Genomic DNA, 22,845 nt, shown 5'->3' on the forward strand with positions numbered 1-22,845 from the left:
TTGGTAGCTGTATCTAGTTACCTTGCCTTTGCTAACATCCCTGGTTGGCATTTGCGCTCCCAGCTCTTCATTCTCACCGTCATCTTTTTATGCATTGTTTGGCATGGAGGAGCAAGCCTAGACTGCTCCACAAAGCTCTTCTGTACCACAGAGGCTTTCTGAAGGTCAACAGCTTGGCCTGACTCTCATGGGAGCGAGGTTAGGGGTTATCTGTGGTTAACAGCATTGTGCACAGGGCTGTAGCACAACACTACAGCTTTTCTTCTGCTCCAGGGCTCTTCATGGCAGCTGTGCCTAGTAACTCGGGTCCCTGGGCTGGATTCAAAAAATGACTCAACAAATTAATGAAAGAACATCTACTGTGAGCTGCTAAATTTGAAGATGCCACTTCTGGTGGTGTCCTGAAACCCCTCAAGTGCAAACAGCTGGTGGCTGGAAGATGATGGTGGAGACTGTGGCTATATACTTGCCTGGTTCTTAACATTTGTCTGTAGACACCTGATGTTGGTTGCTGCTTGAGACATGATGCTGGACTAGATCATTCATTGGAAAGACCTGGCAGGATCATTTTTATGTTCTTATTTTCAGAAGTGTCTAAACAAAACCTGACAAACAGCTACCTAATTGGATCTCTTTAACTTCACATTCATGCTGAGCAACCTCAGCTTTTAGTGCAGGTCAAGGGGCCTGATTCTGCTCCTACCCACCACACTGGCAAAACTCAGGCTGGCTCCAGCAGTAGAAGATGAGGCTTTAAATCTCCTGCAAATCGAATCCTGAGGATAAACCGGAGGATGCTACTGTTGCCAGAGAGAAACACATTAGGAGCTGCCTCAAAGAACTGATTTCTCTGATAAATAAATACATGGAAATGCCCATTATATTGCAGAGGGTGAGGTTAGCACACATGCTTTTGCATTATGCATGATTTGTGACTGCTCCAAGTATGAACTTGCTGCTTGCTCTTCGATTAGCAAGTCCTGGCAGCCTGGCAAAGCCATACAATTTATTGCCGCTATAGAGGTTAATGGATCACTTTACACGTTGATAATGTCTTATTATTGCAATGGTTATTAAGAAAAATGTAACACAGACACCAGGAGTCGATAGTAACTGCAAGAATGGTTGATTACAGCAGGGATGGAGACTGCTGTGTGGAGGGTTCACCGTGCAAATGGTGGTTGAAGCAGGTTTGTCACAACTATCTTTCTGCACCCCTCCTTTCTCCGATTGTCCTCAGTACCAGCTATGAGAACGGTTACTGTTTACAAGTGTTGATGGCATGAGAAAAAATGAAGGTTAATGGTGTAATTGCCCCAAGAATGGACAAAGAATAACACCTATCTATGCCAGAGCGTGCTAGGACTAGACACAAAGGCACACTTCATTCTTGGTGCTGGAGATCTGTGTACCCGACATTGATGGTTGGATTATTCTGCAGTTGCGGTGGAGTGCTATACTCTGGAGGGAAAAAATCACCAAACTGTGATTCTGGAAGTCAGATTTCTACTTCTTTTTAAGCAGGAGGACAGAGGAGGGTGCTGCTCAAATTGTTTCATATGTCTCTGCCTCGGTTCCCTTATCTGTAAAATGATGAGGAGAAGAGCTGGCACTTACCACAGCTGCTTTTGTTGCTACTTCTCTATTATTAATAAAGAGCTGAGCCACTTAAATGCCCCTCTCTTGGCAGCTTGGTTTTAAGAGCTGGAATATGGGGGCATTGGTAGTGACCGCTCCAGATCCTTACTGGGACGTGGTGGCCTTGTCCACCTCATGGTGCCATCCCCATTGCCAAGGTCTCCCAGGGAGCCCTGCCTCCTCTTAGCACCCTCTGGCCAAGGGACGTGACCATCCTTTTGGACCCTTCAGTGTCAGGGTTTGATTTCTTCTCCTTCAAATATCCAGCTTTAGGTCTGGCTGGATACAGGAGTTTGACTCAGAACTTAATACCCGTTCATCGCCAGCTGGCAGAAGAATGAGCCAGAATACTTGCAGCATCCCAGGTAATTTCCTCTGACTTCCTCTGACTAAGTTATGGTATTAGAAACAGAGATTTAGTTTCATATCCTTTCTATTTTAGTGTTAACTCTGCCAAGACTTGACAACGTGAGGAGGGAGAAGAGCAGCTGTTTCTCAGGCTGGGGCATAGCAAATCCTGATTGCTACGTCCACCCAGGGCAAAGCAACCATAGCCCCTCTCCATGCCAGGAAGCCCTTATGAATGTCACTTTCATCAGAGAGTCTACTATATTTATAGACACAGATATTTTTATATATATCTCTATAAAAAAAGATATATTTTTTATATATATGCACATATATGCATATGTATGTATTTATCTGTGGAGTGTGGTGGGAGGAAGGCTGAGGAGCCAGCTGTGGAAGTAGATCTGTGCAGGAATGTAGATGGAGCTATGGAGTGTACTGTGGATTTGGCAGGCTTGGTTGTGTTTGGATAGTGTCTAAGACCCCATGAACTATTGGAGATAAATTGACTATCGTTGTATTTGCAGTGGGCCAGGGATACAGTGTTCATGGTTTAAGGACTTCATCTAAGGCTCTCTTTCTCTCCTGGGTTATCCCCTGCAGCTCCATCATGCCTGCCTGCAGAAATCAGTCTCCTTTTGGAGGCCAGCTGATGTTTGACTATTTCAGGCTCACTTTTCCACCAGGATTATTATCCCTTTGCCTGTTTGCTTAAGAGTCTGTTTCTTCCAGGTCTAAAGCCACATCCATAATGAGCATCCCTCAGCGGGGCAGGCTCCACAGCCCACCTCACTCCCGAACCCTCCCAGACAACCCATGCAAAGTTCCCCAGGCATGCTAGGCATAGGGTATCATGGCAGCTCACCCTAGCTGTGCCTAAGGCAAGGCGTGGAAGTCACCAGGGTTGATCCTGGGGTGTACCTCAAAGGTCTCCTTTCACAGACTGCACAAGAATAATTAGCGTATCCAGAGGCAAGGAGGGTTTGGCTCAGGGATGCCTTTTGCAAGCAGGGAAAAAAGGATTCAGAGCCTGTATTTCTTACCCAGACTCCCTTTTCCCCTTAGCACACCCGAGGGACCTGCTGAGCTTGTCCCTGCACTGCCTTCCTACTTTGGCCCCTGCCTCCCCGTCTGGGTTTCTCCAGGCAGCCAAGTCCCAGCTCATCAAGCAACTCGGCGGCAGCCCACCAGTGCTGACAGCTAATTATGAAATGTCATGTCGGAGGCTTCCCTTTTATCTCGCCTTGTAGAGCCCAGCAAAGCTCTCCAAAGCCCTTTGGTAACAGGGGAAAGGAAGTGTCAGTGCAGCAACAGCCGCTTTTCTGATAGCAGGATGACAACGCGGCGAGTACACCATGTCCTGGAAGGAAGTGGCAGCTCGTGCCATGTGGATGCAAATCTCTAGTCTCCGGGGAAAAAAAAAAAAAAAAAAGAATTAAAAAGTGTTCCTATGTATTATTAGCTTTCCAGAAGAAGTGTTAAATGTATCTGCTGCCAAGGCTTACCATCGTCTCTGTGAAACTCTGCTGAACTCACTCCAGGTGAGTTCCTGCAAGACAACTAAGCTAAAAACCTTGTCCAGAGAAAAACTGGCCCGATCCTATAGTATTTCTTCAGTCTGTAGTCCTGCAGAAGTCAAATTACATCAAGGTGGGTTAGTCTGAGCTGCGCTAGGGCTCAGTTTTCTTTAGAAACTGGTGGTTACTTCTCATTTGCTGTCTGCTACAACCTTTCTCTCTACACTGTGATAAAATGGGTTTGCTAGCTTGGTACGAGCTGTTAAAGTGGGCTTTGTCAGGGTCCACTGATCTGGGAATGGGTTACTGCCCCTGTGGTCCAACAAACATTAAAACTAGGTTTCTTCAAAGGAAAAAAAGACAACTTAAGGCTCCACAGACCACAGTTTCCCAATTTTGTAAGTAATTGCCTGGTTTGGAGCAGCGGAGGGCACCGGAGAATTGGAAGAGGAGCATTACGGTGACAGATGGCTTCACTCTTTAAGCAATAAACCTGACATGGATGAAGATGCATGGCATGGAGCAGGCTTCAAGATCATTCCCAAGAGAGTCCTGTTACCTGGCAGCCCATCCACCTGCAGCCCATTCAGCCCCCTGGTCTGTCCCCGTGCTCCTCACCCAAGTACTAGTCTTGCTGGTAATGGCAAAACACTTGATAAAGGATTAATGATCTCTGACGAACTTGGCTCCTAGAATGATCTATAATGGCCAGACCTTTATGTTTTTGTCCTTCCTTCATATTGAGTTTCATATTTACTTTTCTGTAACCAATAGTAGAAATTATTTTTACCACTGCTCAATGGACAGGTGGTTTAAGATCAAACATAGCTGCAAGGAAAGGCGATGTATGAGTAAAGCCTGAAAATTGTGCCTGATCTTGTCAGACAAAATAATTCTGCATTTGGACTATTTGGTGTAGATTATCTGAAATTCTTCCTACCATAATTCCTAGGTAGTTTTTAGAAGAGCCCAGTTAGCTGAAAACATGTTTGCTCATCAGGGAAAACTTATTTCCTTGATTTGCATAGAAGCTAGATTAGATTAGATTCACAGCCCTGATAGTCAAAGTGAGACGTGAAGTCTGGACATGCTACCCCCGAGTCTTCCAGCACCAGGCTCTGCAGAGGGACAAGGGGGGCAAAGCAGCAACACTACTGCAGTGTGCCCGTGCACAATGCTGCACAGACACACCAGCTCTTCCAGAGCCAGCTGGTGCTCCGGTGTGGCGCAGCGTGGCACCACATAGACATGTCCCTGCATCACAATTTCAGCTGTGACTGCAATGTCCCAGCTGGGAATGTTTTACTGGGTTTCTGGAATTACACATTTGAGGGACCAGTTCAAAACACAACCTGAGAAGAGATACATCGGTTTCACAGACTGAGGCCACCTGCACCTCTGGAGAATTTGGTCCATATTTTATTTGGTCTACTGTCAGCTCCATTACAAAAGAACCCAAACCCCAAAACCCATGAGGAAGAACAATTGGACGGAGGCAAGAGGTGAACACAAGGCTAGACAAAGCCTAGACAAGGCTCCAAAATAGTGCTTATGATGGCATGAAGAGCCATAGAAGAAATGATTCCCTATGACCTCTCTCACAGGGCTGGGTAGTTCCCAGCAGGGCAAGAGCCTTTTCATGCCCTTCAAACATGACCAGACACATGTAGGGTGGTAGCTTTGGCTCTCTCAGTCTCAACCAACTCAGTCAGCCCTGGCTTTCTAGATCTTGGCAGTCTCTCAGATATTGCTTGGAGCTACCCCATGACAAAATGCCTTTAAACACCCCACTGTTCAATGACACCTGCCCCATGGAGGCTCTCAGTCTCCCAGGTGTCAAGCACACAGCTCGATGAAGTGATGGTGAGCTACAAACAGACCAAGAGGGATCATGGAGCCAAGTTTATTTCTACAGCAACTGAAAATAGTCCAAAGAAAACACCGGCCCCTTCCCATGCAGACTAACTTTCACAGCATGTTGTGGTCATGAGATGTGGATGTTGCATCTTTGCTTGTCATGGGGACTTAAATCCTTAGGGATTTTCTCTGGGATGCACGGTACTCAGAGTTGGGGAAGGGAGTTGAACCCAGAGTGGCAAATAATCATTAGGTTGATTCAAATCTTACAGCCCAAGGAGTATTTCAGTATTTCATACCCTACGTAGAGGCTTGGACAGGGCAGTCTCCAAGTATTTTCCTCTAGCCCCTATCTCAGCAACCTGTGGGAAAGGGGACAGGGCATTCTCCAAAGCTCTGAGTGGAGATGCCAGCCCAGAGAGACTTGAATCCATTTCACAGCACAGATGGACACCTTAGTAACTGGACCACAGGCTAGAAAGCTGGCAAGCTCTCCTGTTTTTCACTTTTGTGTTTGATGCCTAAGATTCCTCATCACTAGACCCTGAAATCTGAAGCATTTCATTTAAGAGATGCCAAAAAACTCTTCTGAAAATTCAGAATGTTACTTACCATCTTACAGCCTGAATTCAGAGACTATGGATCACCTTGGTATGACTTGTTTTTTAAAGAAGATAAATGATCTGGCAATCCTTCATCATTGTTTTCCCCCCATCCCGCAAAAAACTTCTAAAACATGGCCATCTCTGCCCTTTAGGCAAAAACCATCAAGCTGTGTTGGAAAAAGCAGGAATCTGTTTTGAAATATTCTGATTTTTTTAAAGAAACTTTTAAAAAGAGATTATACAGACAGATTCTTATCTCAGATGTGCAGAAGCAAATCACACATTGCTTCACTGAGTTTTGATGACTTCAAGAAAGCAATTCCAGATTAACACTGGTTTAAAGTGTTTGAAATATCCAGGAGGAATAAACTTCATTTTCTTGAAAAATCTTGGCTACTTTTGCTTTTTCCTCCATCTCTCACAAAACTAACCCAAAAGTCAAAGTAGTAAAAGACTGTAATCTAAGAGCTGTCAAAATCCTAAAGCCAAGAACACTTGATGCTAAACAATACCCACTTTAAATGTTCTGTCAATACACTTCTTTTACAGACATATTCCTCAAACTGTTCTGACCGAATCTCTCCTCTGCATGTGCTTCATCAAAACTGTAGACGATACACAGACCCAATGCAGAATATATCCTGCCCTGGAGTCACACTGTTCCAGTTTTGCATGTCACCACTCATAGTAGATGCTTTAGCTATACCACAACACATTGGTAGTGTTGGACACACAGTTTATCGTGAAATGTAAAGGAATTAAGTCAATGCAACACTTGGATATGCCATTAAATTTGTATGATGCCTTCTGGATTATTAACATCTCACTTTAAACAGGAAATTGTAGCTTACTTACGAACACATCCATTAGTAGGTGCTCCAGCGTCACTTCAATATCCTCTAATTTGGCTGCTAAAGTCATTGTGAATTCAAACGTTAGCTCCGGACGGAGAAGAGCCCCCAGGAGTCCCAATCCAAACCGTCTGTGGCCAAAGCTAGTTCTCAAACTGTAGCAAATGAGTTTCTCACAGATAAAGAAAATCCAAGAAATCAAAACTTAACATCTGAGTCCAGATGATGCCTGGACTCTGTGCTGGCTGTCAGTCCTGCTGGCGGGACTGAGGATTATTCCATGTGTGCAAGATGGGAGCAGAAGCTGCAATGTGTGTGCTGCTTTCCTTTCAGAGCTCCCCAGTCAGAAACATGGAGTTATATCTGGGAAACCACAACAGAGGGAGGGAGAGACACACACAGAGGGAGAGAGAGGGAAGGAATGGAATAAACCGCCTTTGACTATGACTGATATTTATAGGACTACTTGTTTTTGACTCCAGTCCATTTCTCTGTTCATTTCTGACCTTTCACAAATGGCTCAGCACACTGGAGCGTATTGTAAAACGGGGGCAGCAGGTCCCACAGAAGTTGGCTGTGACCAGTGCTGGGCCAATTCACACAAGCACACCATCAATAGCTCTTTGTCAGAGCATATCAGGCTCTGCGCTGTAGCTACTGACAGAGGAGAGCACAGACGTGTAAAAAACAAGGAAACAAAAGTTGTTTGGATACTAATTTTTTCCTAAGAGTATTAATAGATTCCCTTACCCACTCCCCAAGGCATTGGACTACAGTGAGTGCTGTGGTGACTGCTGAGGTTGTGTACAAAGGGGAATAACCTCAAATAATCCTGCAGGCTTTGATTCTGCAAACACCCTGGCACCCCCTCTGAAATGTCCTCCCACCTCTCAACCCCTTCAGCTCTGCGGCATCCCCATTCAGGATGCTAAGCCCTTCTCAGGGCCAGACCTTTCCTTTTACTGTATTTATGGAAAGTTTAAAGCATGATCCTAAGTGCTTGCTCTTCCTCCGCACATCTGCTCCTACTTAAGTCAATGGAGAAAAGGTGACATTTCTGCTTGCTTAGCACTTTTTGCCTGTAGCTCTCACAAGACCGCATGTAGCAGTAAGGTACTGGTGGACCTGATCCAACTGAAGCTAAACCCAATAGGGAGACTTCAAGGATTTTGGTTATTTCTGGCTGGGAACCAAATAGAAAGGAAACTGAGGCACAAAAAGGAGAAATACTGAAAGTCTTGGTATGGCCAGGAGCAGTGCCGAAGTCTCCTGCATCCTAGACAGTGCCAAGTTCACCAAACTGCCTTCCATGATGGCCACATTACTATGCCAAACTCTTTTTTATTTATTTAATATGTGCCCACACAGTTCGAAATCTCAGAGTGAAATCTTGCATGTGATGTATTCCAGACACTGGAAAAAAACCACAAGGCTGTCCTAAAGGATTCAGAAACTGAAGATGAGTATTATTTATAAAGGTGTGAGATGGATAGAGTTGATGGAGCTTAGAGGGACCTCTTGTCATAAATTCCAACTAAATGTCCTCAGAGTTATAGCTGAAATCACATTTTCAGACATCTAGCATCAGCATCCAAACAGGAGCTGCCTCTGATGGCCGAGTTTTACTAGACAACAACATGATAGACCATTTGGGACACGGTATGATGGATAGTTTCAATAGCAAAGAAGGGCATGTAATTCATTTTCCAGATGGACCAACTCTCATTCGCACAAGGCCCTGCAATAGATAATAGGCTAGCTGCTCCAGAAATAAACCCAGCATGGGAAGCTTGTCTACTGCAGAGAAAGCCTGTTCATCATCCACATGCTGCCCTTTCATTAGAGTTTTGACAAAGTGTCTATCTTCACCAGTCTGAGTGGAGGGGTGTTTTAATGAGCATGGATCAAACCACAAAGAAATATATTTGGAGGGTATTATACTGGAGGCGGTCGAAACTCAAGGAACCATAATGCAGTATGCTGATGAGTGAGCTAGCATGCATTGCTCACCGCTGCAAGGGGCCACGTGGGTTTCACTGCAGACAGGCTTTCACGTGCTCTGCTCTCTAGAAAGTATTTGCAGAAGATGACCTGACTGTTGCTAAACCTTCATCTCCTCTGGCACGCGTGGAAATTCAGAGATCCCAGGAAGGTACAGTTTCTACAAGAGCAGGCTGGGTACAAGGGCGCATCACTCTCCTTTTGCAGGTCCCCATCTCTAGTCCACAGCAAGCAGTGCTCAGGCTGCATCAGTACGAGCCAGCAGAGGTCCACCAGGATTGAATCATGCATTTGTCTGCCTCTAACTGATACAACTGTCTAACCAGTCTGACCACAACAAGAACTTTACTGGAACGAAACATGTGATCATTTCTTCCCTCCCCACCCCATTTATTGCACAAAGGCTATGTGTTACATACTGAAATATGAAATTAAAGTTCCTTTTCTGCAGGATCCCTCTGAGCAATAGTGCAGGGCAACTACATCACTTGTGCCCCTTGACTGTCCCTGTAGCTGCATTGTATTGGCCCCAGCAAAAACAACAGGAGACATCTTCCAGGGTCAGAACGCAGTGTCTGTGTGACAGACTCTTTGACTCAAACACAGGCTCATTTTTGTCTTCACAAAGATGAATTTCAAGATTATTTCAAAACTAATGGAGAAAATAGTGTCAGGCACAAGAAAATGGCTTAAGGGAACACATAATGGCTTCCCTGATTCCTGCTCAAGAAATGCCAGGCACTAAAAATACTGCGTGCTCCACTGGCGACGGCAAGGAGGATGAATGCATTCACAGGTTCTCACCCAGGCTCAGCTTTACATGGCCTGGGCTTCCGTTATCACAACAATAAATAGCAGAGATATGAGATATACCAGCTCTTAGACTCTTGCAGTTGCAATATTCAGCTTAGCAATTCTCCTACTGATCAATATTAACTGTCTTTAGAGATGGTCAGTTTGGGGAAAATGCTGTTGATGTCAAAAGTTGCTTTGCTGAAGTAAGTCTTGTGGAATTTTCCTAACTCCTAGACTGCAGGGTATTTTGTACCCAAGGGTATCTCTCTTTCCATATTTCCTTCAAATTGCACTAAAAATTTCAGATTTAAAGCAAAGCACAATGGGAAAAGTTCTAAAATATAGAAAATGTGCAGAAGATGAGAAAAAAAATTGTCTCCTTGTTCTAGTGATAACTAACTGAAGCAGCTGGTGTGCCTGTGGTAAAAAAAATACTGATGATGAAGAAAAAAAGGTCATCAGAGTGCAGAAAGTTGTTTCACTCAACCCCTTGCAAAAAGTGGATAGCAGAAATCAGAGTCACAAAATCAGATCTAAGCAGAACTTCAAACGCATCAAAGCGTAGGGACCTCTGAATCTATCCCACTGGCTCTCTTCTAATTCTCTCTTTAACATCGCTTACCCCAGATGACCTCTTTTATGGAAACAGCCTCTCAAATGCAATAAACAAGAAACAAAATTTCACTGAGTTCCCCAGGGACTATTCCTAAACCCTCTGTGCATGTGCATTATAGGTACACACAAAAATGAGATCGCATGTGATAATGAGAAGCTCTAACTTGGTTGATTCTTTAATGCAGTAAGTCCAAACACTTTCTTTATTAAATCATTATTTCCATCTTTTCTAATTCCTGAGAATTTATTATTTTGGCCTTTGCAAGCATGAGACCTCTTCTATTTAAAGCAGAGCATCCATCTGACAACACACCAGGGTATTTGTGCAGAACAGGATGTTCTTCTACACCCACATTTTCCCCTCACTTCCTTCCTAGTTTTCTTCTACCATTTGGGAATAAGATATCAGAAGAGAGCTGAAAAGTGGAGACTGTTGGAACGTTTTTGCCAAAATGAGATTTCAGCAAAATACACTGTTTTTTAAAAGGTGAAATGTTATGTGGGGACACACGGGGTTTCAGAAGTGTTTTCTTAGGGGAGTTTCAGGGGTGAAGGTGGTTGGCGATGGTAAGAAAAAGTGACCCTGCAAGGGCTGGCTTACAAAGACAAGGGTGTAAAAACAGAACACAAAGTTTAGTGAGTAAAGCCAAAAGCTGACAAGAAAGGGTTAGAGAGTAGGTCTGAGACTAATTATCCCAGGATGCTATGTTTGGGCCGGGCCAGCTTGCAAAGATGGGAGCTGAGGAGTCTGGGGAGAAGAACAGGAAGATGATTCTTGTATGAGGCAAAAAGCATGCCTGGGTCATGGAGTCCACCAGAGAAGGAAGCCTGGGTCACCTCCACTGATTTAGCCAAGGGGCCAAGTCCTCAGTAATTGTGGATTATGAACATATATGACAAACATGGGTGAAAGTCCATTTGGGGCAGTGCCTTTGCCAGCCCACAAGTGTGGGATGGGATGGCAACTCAGCTGTGGCAAGCCAGGATGTGCTTTTACCCAGCTATTGGAGAACTTTTATGAACTTCGCTGCTTTAAATAACCAAAGTGAGGATTTGAAGATGAGTCTTTCTGATCTCCTACACAGGTTTTTCTATGTTTTCTCCTCTTGAGAGCAAATAATAGATCTGCTGCAACAAAGCGTGAAGATGTTTCCTTTGGGGAAGGTGAAGAGAGAAGTCCCATTCATCTTGGTAAACTTGGATGACAGGGAAGCATCAGCTTCCAAAACCCTCCTTCCACCTCCAGCTTTCCTTCCCACACAAAATCCTGGACGTAGGAACTCGTCAACCTGACACCTCCAGGTTGGATTGCAGTAATTCACTGAATCTGGAGCTAAGTGTGAATCTGTGCAGGCTCCAGCTGGCCCAGGGCACAGCCATCTGCCTTCACCTTGGTTCAGGATGCTACAAAGTCAGCCCCATCCTGCAGTAGCTTTCAATGTCAGCTGAAGGCCTTAGTGATAATTTTCCAATGAATGAATTAACTTAATGCTGTATCAAAGGTTGAAGACCAGCCTGTGGCCCAACCTCAAAGCTATGCTTCAGGGTGAAATGCAACAACTTCTTCTGATGAAGGGATTTAGCTATGACATAATATCTCTGGAAAAGGAGTCCTGCAAACCTTGAGTCTATGCAATCAAGGCAACAAGGAGATGACCTTTTGGTTTTCTCCAGGCATCTGCGTGAGGACATGTGCTGCTCTACCTATTCATAGACAACCTGAGAAAAGGGGTGAACAGTGAGGGTGCACAGTTTGCAGGTGACACCATGGTATTCAGGGTAGTGAGAACAAGGGCCTGCAGAAAGATATGAAGAGACTAAGTGAATGAGCAATAAAAGAGCAAATTAAATTTAATGTAGCCAAATGTGAAATAATGTTCATGGCAGGAAAAATGTTCTGAACTTCACGTATAAAATTACGGGCTCTGGGCTCGCTCAGGAGTAGGATATTTGGATTATAATAGTTCTATGAAATGTCAGTTTATTGCTCAGTAGTGGTGGAATAAGCAAATTAAATATTAACAATTACCAAGGAGCAAGCAAAAGAGAGTATTATTATGCCACTGAATAAAAACAGGGTTTACTTACATCTTGAATACTATCTTCTGATCCCTTTATCTCCAGAAAAGACACAGAGATGATGGAGAGGATTCAAGGAAAGGCAGTAAAGGTGATTAAATGTGAAAAATGGCTCCTATAAAGAAATGACTAAGTAAGCAAAGTGGTCTCTTTGGTGTGGAAAAAAAAAAAAGTTGTTTGAAGGAGAAATTAAGGAGATCTATGGAATGACAGTGAGTGACAAGAAGAGGGAGAAAAGGGATTGACTGTTCACTGTTTTGCCCAATACAAGAATAAGGGTGCATCAAATGAAGCTGGCAGGGGCCGTGCTCAGAAGAAATGAGAGTGATTCAAGCACAGCTGATAGTTGATCTGTGGCATTCTTTGCCAAAGGATGGTAAGGATGAAAAGTTTTACCTGGGTTCAGAAGGTTTTACCGGACAAATTAAAGGATGATAAATCCATAGAGGGACACTGGACATCTAGAAGCCACACCCAACACAGGAGGTCCCTGAATTGAAAACATGTGGAAGGTGGGAGAATATCCAGGGAAAGTATCATGTATGTTTTCCACTCTCCTCTCTGTATCACTCATAGCCACTGCTGGAGACATGACACTGCATGGACCTTTGCTTTGACCCAGTATGACTGCTCTTAAGTTTCAGTCCTGTATGAGAAAGCTGCACCAAATTTGTAATGAATTTTCCTAAATGCCTAAGCCATTTCCAGACTCTGCAAAACAAAGTTCTCCATGAAGTCCTTTGACCCCCAAAAGACAGAAATTTCAGAGACTTCAGAGCTTTAGATATTACTGCTAGGTTTGCATGGAAGGTATGTGCATGTTGAAGCTGTGGAAGTGGTGTGACACCAGTTGCTGATCAATGGCCTAAGCAACCTGTAGCTCCAATCTACTGAACAGGAGCTACCTGTCTCTCTCACAGCAGGTATGCTTTTTAAAAGTTTATTTATAAGAGGGATTTATGTATGTTTATTTCCCTTTATTTATGAGTCTTGCCTTTGTCCCATAGTGATGACACCCCATGGAAGGGCAGCTACTTTGACCTGTAACTGTATTACTGCTGGCAAAGCTGACATGCAAGACCATCCGTGGAGAAAGGGGCTGAGCATGGCCAATGGCAACCTCAATAACAGACATGCCTTTCCTTCGAGAGCAGGTCCCTGTCCTAAACTGTGTGGGCCAAGCCTGCAGGTACATAATGCACTGCCAGGCAAGGCAACAACATGTCAGAGGGCTGCTCAACGGGCCAGCCGAGATCCCACGTGTCTGTCCATCTCCTTGCTGGCAATGGGACGGAGAAGTCATTCCTTGCAGCTGACAGGCTTGCCAGGCTGGGGCTCGCCCATGCCGCCAGATGAAGAATGAGCGTGGGAGTCCCATTCCTGACCTCTCGCCCGCAGTAGGATTGACATAGCTCCATAACGGAGAAAAAATGCTGCTTCCACACGACAACAAGACAAACGTTTTTATAAGAAAGTCCCCAGATGGGAAGCGCCAGCAGCCCTGAGGTATTACAAAGAAGGAAAGCAAGGACCAGAGTCTCTCTGCCCTGGCAGGTTTAGCATCAAGGCTCACCCCAGCCTTTTTTCAGCCTTTAACAGGAACATTTTCTGATTGTTTTATGAAGCAAACTTAGCATCAGCAAAATGGAGTCCCAGATCATTCTGCCTCTGAAGAGTCCCAGGTGTCGCAGTGCACTCGGCTTTCAAGTTTAAAAATCGTGGCTATAATTTCTGTTTTATTGTCCCTATATTCAACCAACATCTCATCTTCCTAGGCATAGTGGCCGCTGTCTGACTTTTTCACTGTCCCCATTGCATTACCCTCTCCTCATGGGTGGTCCCTCTTTCCTTGATGGCCTCACACCACTCTCTGTAACTAAGACATTGTTTTATTTTCATGGTTTAACTGAGTGCCCTGAAAGCCATCCTTTGGCTAGAAGGCATCTGTCTCCTGTCCTTCTCACATGCACTCTCATTTAAAGGCCACTCTGGAAAAGGGAGGGGAAACCTCAAGTTTTCTTTTTTCCAGACTTCCCCCAGGGCCAAACAAGCTACCCAGGGATGAAGGAGCCATTTTGTCTTCGGCACAGGCAAACTGTGCTCAGATGGGTCTTGGTTTTTTTCGATGGAGAGAGAGGGTAGTGGTTATGGAGAACATGGAGAACATAGAGAACATGGAAAAATCAATAGTTCTCTTATCTGGTTAGTCTATGCATACCCAAATCTGCCTCCCATGGCAGCAATCTCTGCAACAAAATTCACCTACCCAAATCACAGCAATAGAAATGTGCTTTTTTAAAATTATCAACAAATCTTCCCCTTTTCTAATCCCATTTGCCACAATTCAACATCCCACTGCCTTCTCCCCTCACTTTCTTAAAGCATCATCTGTTTGCCTTTGGGGTCTCCCAAGCCTCAAGGTGACCTGCTGGGCAGGGCTTCTGCAGTGATACCGTTTTCCTGGGAGATCGCTGTGCTGTGCATGCTCTTGGAGATGTCCAGATGCCACTGAGCCACATGAGCCTATTATTTAGCTTGCTGGGAGGGATCCCTCTTCAGCTTCTCCCCTTGATGTAGCAAATCAGCTGCATTATTAAAATGATTAAAAATAGACTGAGCTTGCCCAAGACTGCATCTATAATGGATCAATTGCTTTTTATACATTTTTGGCTCCCTACAGTGCTGCTTTGTCATGTCACTTTCACTCATTTGGGCAAGATCTTGAAATAATAGGCACATTCAGGAGATATAAATATATCTGTTTATTGCCTTAAAATGGGTCTGCAGACAAATCACAGTCCCAGCTTCAGGTATTTGGAAATTAAATCTTCCTCCTCTGTCCTTTCCTTTTTGGACCTGGATCAAACACTGGACTTTGCAGCTTGGGGGCTGCTTTATCTTAAGCTATAGGCACTAGTTCTGCTGCACGAAATTCATACCCTGTAGGCCATTGATTTAAGCAGCTCTTGGTGCTAGCCTGGATTTGATTCCAGTAAGAGTGCAGAGTTAACATTGAAAGGCTGCAGCACAGTGAAATAAAAATAAATGCACTGCATTGTGTAGCTTAACGGGGTGCTAATTTCTTGGGAGCACATAAATAGGAGGCACAGAGCACATCTGTTTGCTGGCATTGGGTCGGGAAAGAGCAGGGGAAATTTGGAGCTCTGTCACAGGGACAGGCTGAACTTTGTTCCCATGTCTCGCAGCACTGCACAAAGTCTCCTCTGTAGAATAGGCAGTTAATTAAAAATGATATTTACGGTCCCCTGGTGATGCATGCCTGTAACTTTGCTATTAGTATTTCTACAAAGTCTGGCACAGCTAGAGGGCTGGGGGCCCGGCAATGCAAACAGCAGCCCTCGTCCTCGATGCTACCCATGTGGCTGGAGTCCACACAAGAGGGGCTTTAGGCAGCCAAGCCTCTCTCCATCACAGTGTTTGCTGAAAGGTTTTATTGCCTGGGTCTTCTGCAGTGAACATGGGACACCCCCTCCACCTCGCTCTGAGATTCCCAGGTATTTTGCAAGCAGAAGTGAATTAACCTGCCTGATGTGGCAGGTATGATGCTCTGTTTGTGTTATCACTTACTCATAATGAGATACATGGAGGCACAGAGGAATTTAATACACCTACAAGAACCGAAACAATGTCCCATGCTCAACCCACCAGACTTCACGTCCTCTTGCCTCCTTCCTCCTCTAGCTCATGTCTAACACAGCTCACAGAAACTATCCTCAGGCAATGACTGGGTATTTCCCTGGCATGTCCTGTAAGGCTGGCCATTTAGAAATATTTGCAATGTTTCCTATTATGTGACGCATGGGCTTTTATCTCGCAGAGCTTGATGACTCAAGAAGAAGCAATATGTCCTGAAACTTTAAAATATGCACATGATAAAATGTTGTAGAGGTGACAGGGGATGGAGGGGAGCAGGGAGATTTTCGGTGATTTTAAACTCCCTATTTAGGCAGCTGCTCTGTACATAGCCAGCAAGAAGGAGAGGTTTCTCCAGAGGGAGACGGGAACAGAAACTTGTGCCTCTCCTGACCGCAGATGGTGATTAGGGAGGACATTTTTCCAACCTGCTCCTAATTGACCACTCTTAGCAGCCCCTGGGGGCTCCTGCTTGTTCTTTTAGCCTGAATTTGAAGAGACTTAATGTAGTGAAGCAATCTCTCATTTAACCTGGCCAGAGGATGTCCTAGAGGTCTCTGTCTCTCAGGGAAGAGGTCCCCACCTCCCCATCCCACTCTATCCCTCTCCCTCTTCCATCTTCCAAAGGTTTAGGTTTTGGGAAACTCCCACAGAAGTCCATAATTAAATTTTCTCCCATCACCACTGCCCCATCCCAGTCCTCCGCATCCCCCGGCATCCACCTCTGCCCCGGCGCGAGCAGCTCACCTTCGGCAGGGGTCCACAGACCCTGAGCTCGGCTGGCACCCGCGAGGGTCTGCAGAACCGTGGGAGTTTGCGCTTCATCCTCGCGTATTTTTTCATATCCTTATTTTGTGTAAAGACAAAGCTCCTCTTACAGTATGTATCCAGTTGCTGACAGCATCTATTAATAGCTGTTAATTTGTCCTAACAGCCAGACATTGCAAGTATGCTGCAGTGAGTTGTTATAAGCTTGGTAAGAACAAGTTTCAGTTGTTGAATGTTTAGCTGACATTATATGCATAAAGGCTCTATCCTGATACCAGTGAAAATAATAATAAAAATCTCTTTAACATTTTATTACCAAGCCCTTCCCTCTATTCCTTTTTACACATTGCTAGTCAGTTAAAAAAGGACAGTGCCTGCTCATGGAAAAAAAGATGATGAAAGCTAGAGAAACTCCTTGACACACTCCTTCTGGCTTTACGCATTTCACTTTGAATTAGGATGCCAAATCAGGAGAATGACACTGCAGACTTCTGAGGCATTAAAAAAAACATGAATCAGACCTCAGCATGATTTTATTTTCTAAAAAAAAAAGCCTCCAACTATGGAACTCAAAATGGAAAATACTGTTTGGATTCTTTCTCGTTTTTACTGCCTCCTAGTTTTGTTATAGTTCACTGGACTTTAGTGCTCTTCCCTGGGATGGTGAAGGGTAAAAAATCTGTTTTCTGACTAAGTCTGGCATAGCCAGATAATCACTTGGTTGGAGGAGTTGAGGTTTTAGGAAGGGTTCAGAGAGTGTGAGACTCCCGGGGGGTGCCCTTCTCCATGACCTGATGTTTGTTTCCCCCACATTCATCTCACCCTCGGTGAGCTCCCTGCAGGGTGGGTGTCTTGGCTAATGTGGGCCTCACCTGGCTGTCCATGGTCAACGGAGACCACCAAGCACTTCCAAAAAAAGGCCATTCATGCCATGGGCCTCCTCAAAGCCTCAGCAAGGGCCATCAGCAAGAGGGAGATGAGAAGGGCCACCTTGGTTGGCTCAGCCACTGCACTCTCCTGCCACTGCAGGTAGTCCTATGAATGACATTCAGTTTAGGAAGAGCGAGAGGAAATCTTCTTCCTGTGTCCCCATCATCACAAAACCCACCAACACTCTATTGCAAATAATGCTGGAAGCCGTGGCAGGAGGCACCAAAGCATTGCCAATGCTCCTACACAACCATAAGATGCATTAGCCAAATTTCCTGGATGGTTCAGGGAGCAGACTGGAGGTAAAGACACGAACAACACCCCTGACAATATGATCTGGGGAAATGACTTTCTGATCCCAAATCTGGAGCATGGCTTACGTCTGAAGGCATGATCAGATCACACAAATCAGACACTGGGACACCATAACACTTTGAGCAGTACCACTGCACCCTGTCTTACTCTCTTCCTACCCCAGCACAACCCCCAAAGCAGGCTGACCCTCTGAGCCAAATGACTGACCAAAGAGAAACACATTTCTCTCATCCTGTCCCAGAAACTGAAGCCTGGCTTAACATGACATAAAAATAGCTTGAACAGGCAGCGATCTCCTCTATTGCAGTGCTTTGCTGTAACAGTCAGCGGCGATTCCTCCCCATGCCACAGCGATGGAATAGAGATGATAAATCTGTCACTGATTACGCTCCATTACATCCTCGCAAGATTTCCTGGGCTGCCTGCAGAGTAGATGTTCTTGCTTTGATTTCTAAAGGATTTCAGGTAAAACAGACAGCCAACATCTCTGGCGGCAGCAGCCTGGTGTTCCAGGGTTTGATCCTTTCCCAGCTCTGCCTTGTGGATGTACAAAGGTGCAGGGGATGCAGAAATCCCTACTTTTCTGAGTCATAAGGGCATTTAGCAGGAAAATACCTATTAAAAGCACATGGTATCTGCTCTCTAAACTCTTTAGTAGGAATCTTACTGCAAAAACAGGCTCTAGTACAGTGGGACCCAAACCCTGTTGATTGGTGGGTACCTGGTGGGGATGTAAGTAACGCTGGGCAAATAGAGCAGGGCTGAATCCAGAGATGCCAGTGCAGTCTTAGCAAATCATGGGGACTGCAATGGCTATGAGCATGGATGGACTTGCACAAGTAACACAAGTCAGTTCCCACCTCTGAAGAGCATCTGTGAAGCAGGACAGTCTGAAAATGCTCCACAGCCAGTGCTGGAAAGCAAAACAGTTGCACAGAGTTCATTGCTTATGCTATGGGACCTCACAATCCTTAATAAATTTGCTTCCTGTGAATGGAAAACAAAAAAGGTCCCAGCTGCCACTTCTTCCTCCTGGCTCCCCATTTCAAACAGCCTTGCAGGGTTCAGGAGGCTGGACGTCACATGTTTCTCAGCAGCTTTCGGCCTGCCCTTCCCATGTTTCCCACGTGAAGCAGCAGTCAGCCATCCGCTATGACATCCCTGAAGGCTCCTGCCGAGGCTTTCTGCCCCAAATCTGTGTGCCTGCAGCCTGGCTGCTCTCTTTGCCTCTCAAAGTCAGCCAGCTACCCGATAAGAGCCCGTACTCTCCTCAGTGAGTTCAACAGGGGACAAATGGAAAGCGCTTGCAGGGACTCTGGAAATAAAGCTAATGGTCGCTCCGGGGAGTGACAGGTTTTGCTCTCACGGGTTGCTCTGACAGATCCATCAGGAGGCACTTAGCTATAAAACCCTGAGACCTCTGGAAGGGAACCCCTGTCCTGTTTCTGTGTTTATGTTGCTCTGAACAGCCTAGTTTAATGTAAGAGCAAAAAAAGGCAAGGTAATGGGCTTTTTTGGAGGGGTTTTAGGCACTTAGTGGAAAGCAGGAAGCCAAGGCCTGTATAATTAAATTGCTAATCTCTCACCAGACCTGGCAGGCTATGCATTCTTGTTAAAAACAGGTTTAAGCTTCACAGCAATTTTTGTTTCAACTCTAGGTACAAGCCAGTACCCTTGATTCTTTCAGCCCTGAAATGCTTCTAACAGTGGTATGCCCTTCGTTAGAGAGCTGCACTCTAGCAAAGCCCAGACACCAGACAGCATCAAGATGACCCTCTTCCTCCTTAAAAAAGAGATTATTAATAAGGTGAAGGTGCTTATGCTCTCTGCTGAAGCATAGCCTCTCCTGAGGCTCCTCTCCCAGCGATGTTCACTCATATCATCCTTCTCTTTCCTTTTTCCATACCTAAGAAGTCACTCACATCAGGGACCCCACTGAGCTCAGCAGGTGCAAGGTGTCACGCAAACACTTACAGAAGGGTTTTCTTGCTGTCTTGCACACTTTCTATACTGTAAAATAAGTACCAAGCCCCAAATGTCCTGCTGGCTAATCTGAAGCAATGGAGAAGGCCAATTTTGGATCTGAATAAACTCATACATTGCTCGCTGGTACATCCGTCCTCCTACAGCAATCAGCTCTAACATATGGACAGACAACGCTTGCAGACTATTCTTGTTTTGCAGAGGAAAACAAGCAGGTGTAGAGGTATGAGATGGGATATTTGTCTTTTTTCATCACTTTAAGGAAAGCAACCAAAACTAAATGAAAAAATCCCTATTCTTTTCACCATCCTGGCCACCTCCCTTGGTGTTTATATTTCGCTATATCATTTTCTCACCTGCCTGGAGGTCAGGAGGGAGAGGGTGTCCCGAGGAAGACTGTCTCACTGGCTCAGCTCTGAGCCCTTGAGACCACCTTTGCTCTGGGACATGCTTCATCCCCCAGGTGAAAGCAAGGGGCAGCAGCACGAGGGGAAGGGCAGTACAGATATGGGAGGAAAAATCAAGCCACTTAGCACTGTCAGCAGGGCAAATCCCCAGTGCTTATACATGGCCATGTCTCCACTGATACTGATGGGTACAAAGGGCTTGGAGAGGCAGAGGGGAAGGTTGGCGGCATGGGGCGGTGAGAGAACTCTAAAAATTAAAAAGCATAGAGCACAGAGATGTTCCATGCACTAAAAAGTGAGAGGAAAACACTCAAAGAAGCAGCCTAATGCCTGGGGCCGTATCCCTGGAGATCCCTGCTGCTCTGGGATTGTATGGCAAAAACCTTCAATGCCACTTGAGCAATCAGCTGAAGTGTGTGAAAATCCCACTTAACATCTGCAGCGGATGGTTGCGGCCCTGGTAAAACCACTCAGCCTTTCTGGAAGGCACATGAGACCTTCCAAGGACAGGATCTGGTCTGGGTTTAACATTTTCATCTCTACTGGACTGGCCCTGGATGCGAATGGTGGGAGGCACAAGGGGAATTCAACCCCCAGGAAAGAAAATCACCCGTTTGTTCTTCCAGACATTTCTGATGTCTGCGGCCATTAAAATATATAGTCTGCTTAATTTCAAAAGGGTGTTTTGGTGTGCTCTGACTCAAGCACCAAGGACATGCTTGGTGTTTGAATTTTATTTGTGTCACTGCAGCACTCACCTGTCACCGGCTAAAACAGCATTAAACATTACAGCTTTTCCCTCAAGAAGGGAGATGTACTCCAAGAGCTGAAGTTATTGTGCCTTAACAGATTACTAGTCATCAGCTTGAAGTGAAGATGTTTGCATGCTTCCAGCACATTATAATATAACATAAAAGCTACCTGAAAGGAGGTTGTAGCGAGGTGGGGGTTGGTCTCTTCTCCCTAGTAACGAGTGATAGGACAAGAAGAAACGGCCTCAAGCTGCGCCAGGGGAAGTTTAGGTTGGATATTAGGAAAAACTTCTTCACCGAAAGGGTAGTCAGGCATTGGAACAGGCTGCCCAGGGCAGGGGTTGAGTCCCCATCCCTGGAGGTATTTAAAGAACAGATAGATGTGGTGCTCGAAGACATGGTATAGATGGACTTGGCAGTGATAGGTTAATGGTTGGACTTGATGATCTTAAGGGTCTTTTCCAACCTTGATGATTCTATGATTCTATGATTCTATAAAACATATTAATTTAAATTAAAAGTAATATCTTGCTAATCTGTGATAATTCAGTCACTTGCAAGCATCTCTGCATACCCCTTGGCTTATGTGACCACTCTCACTGGGTTGAGGGAATGAGGAGAGATTCACATACAAGGAGCATTTCCCTTTGTAGACTACCTAGAAAAATATCTTTATGATGTTCTTAAATACATCTACTGAACAGAAAGGAGACTCGTAGTGTTAGGATGAACAGGCCAATTTTGACAAACTTGTGGTGGGATGATTTCTATGACCAGCACAGGACTTTTTTGTCAAAACAGGAGAGAAATCTGTGCCTCAGCAGCCAAGTGGGCAGAGTGCTGAGCAGATGGAGGAGGACAGAAGAGGAAACCTTAAGCGCAGTTCTCCCACTTCTCTGGGTCACACTTTGCTACTCGCTTCTAACCTATTGCAACCCATTGCTTTTTCTTGTTCTGTCTCCCCGTTTCAGCTGTTGTCTCCCCAAATTGGAAAAGTCTTTTTTTTTTTTTTTCCTTCTAGTGTGAAAGACAACTTTGAAAAATGAAGAGGGATGGGAAAAGGCAGCATGCAGGGTTGCTGAAGAAAGCCTTTCTCAGGCAGTTTTAGAAATTCAGCTTCTGAGAACAACTCCTGAGCACAGGGAAATGAATGAGAAATACACCCAAACTGTGGATGTAGTTACCAGCCCTGAGTTACTTTGACTCTGTCATGTATATTTGGACTGATGATTATAAATGCTGAGAATCTATATTTCCTAGGGGCCTCCTTGGGAGCTGTGACCGCTAAGCACATCATGGGCTGAGGTCTGAATGTGTTAGAGTAACTTCTGGTCTACATGGCTTCTAAGAAAAAACAAGATCTGTGGCTTCTCCTAAAAGATTTGCAGACTTTTTTGATCTGTCAATCCAAGACAAGCAGCATTTTTGTATCCAGATATGTGTATCCAGAAGACAGTATATTTGAACTGGCTTATTATTTTTTTGCCTCATACATTTCCTCCACAGAGCCAGCTCAACGCAACTCTTTCCATTCCCTTCTCTGCAGAGTCCTGGCACTGGGCACAGTCCAACGCCTGCTGTGTGCCATCTCAAAGGTGTCTGTACTTCAGTAGTGGGCAAGAGGAATGTATCCTCACTGACTGATGTAGCAATCCACATTAAGCTTTAACCACAGGCTCCCTATATAGGTAGGAAACAATTTCTTATGCAGAGGGACTAAATAGATAAGG

At 45.0% G+C, this 22,845-nt stretch overlaps 1 protein-coding gene across 4 annotated transcripts in view; it reads right to left on the minus strand.

The window, feature by feature from the left end:
* Positions 1–22,845, minus strand: part of FRMD4A (FERM domain containing 4A) — a 386,480-nt gene that overhangs the window by 216,897 nt on the left and 146,738 nt on the right. The window contains exon 1 of one of the 4 annotated variants that reach the window (XM_009467272.2): positions 6,821–7,046. The exons of 2 other annotated variants lie outside the window; for them this stretch is intronic. In XM_009467272.2, coding sequence (XP_009465547.2) covers positions 6,821–6,886 — 66 coding nt within the window. In that variant the 5' untranslated portion in view covers positions 6,887–7,046. Of the gene's footprint in view, positions 1–6,820; positions 7,047–22,845 lie in introns of those variants that run through there. One more of the 4 variants, XM_087764137.1, reaches the window with a different exon arrangement.

This window comes from Nipponia nippon, unplaced genomic scaffold, assembly GCF_047370975.1.
Source record: "Nipponia nippon isolate SJK-2023a ecotype South Korea unplaced genomic scaffold, ASM4737097v1 scaffold_3, whole genome shotgun sequence".
NCBI lineage: Eukaryota > Metazoa > Chordata > Aves > Pelecaniformes > Threskiornithidae > Nipponia > Nipponia nippon.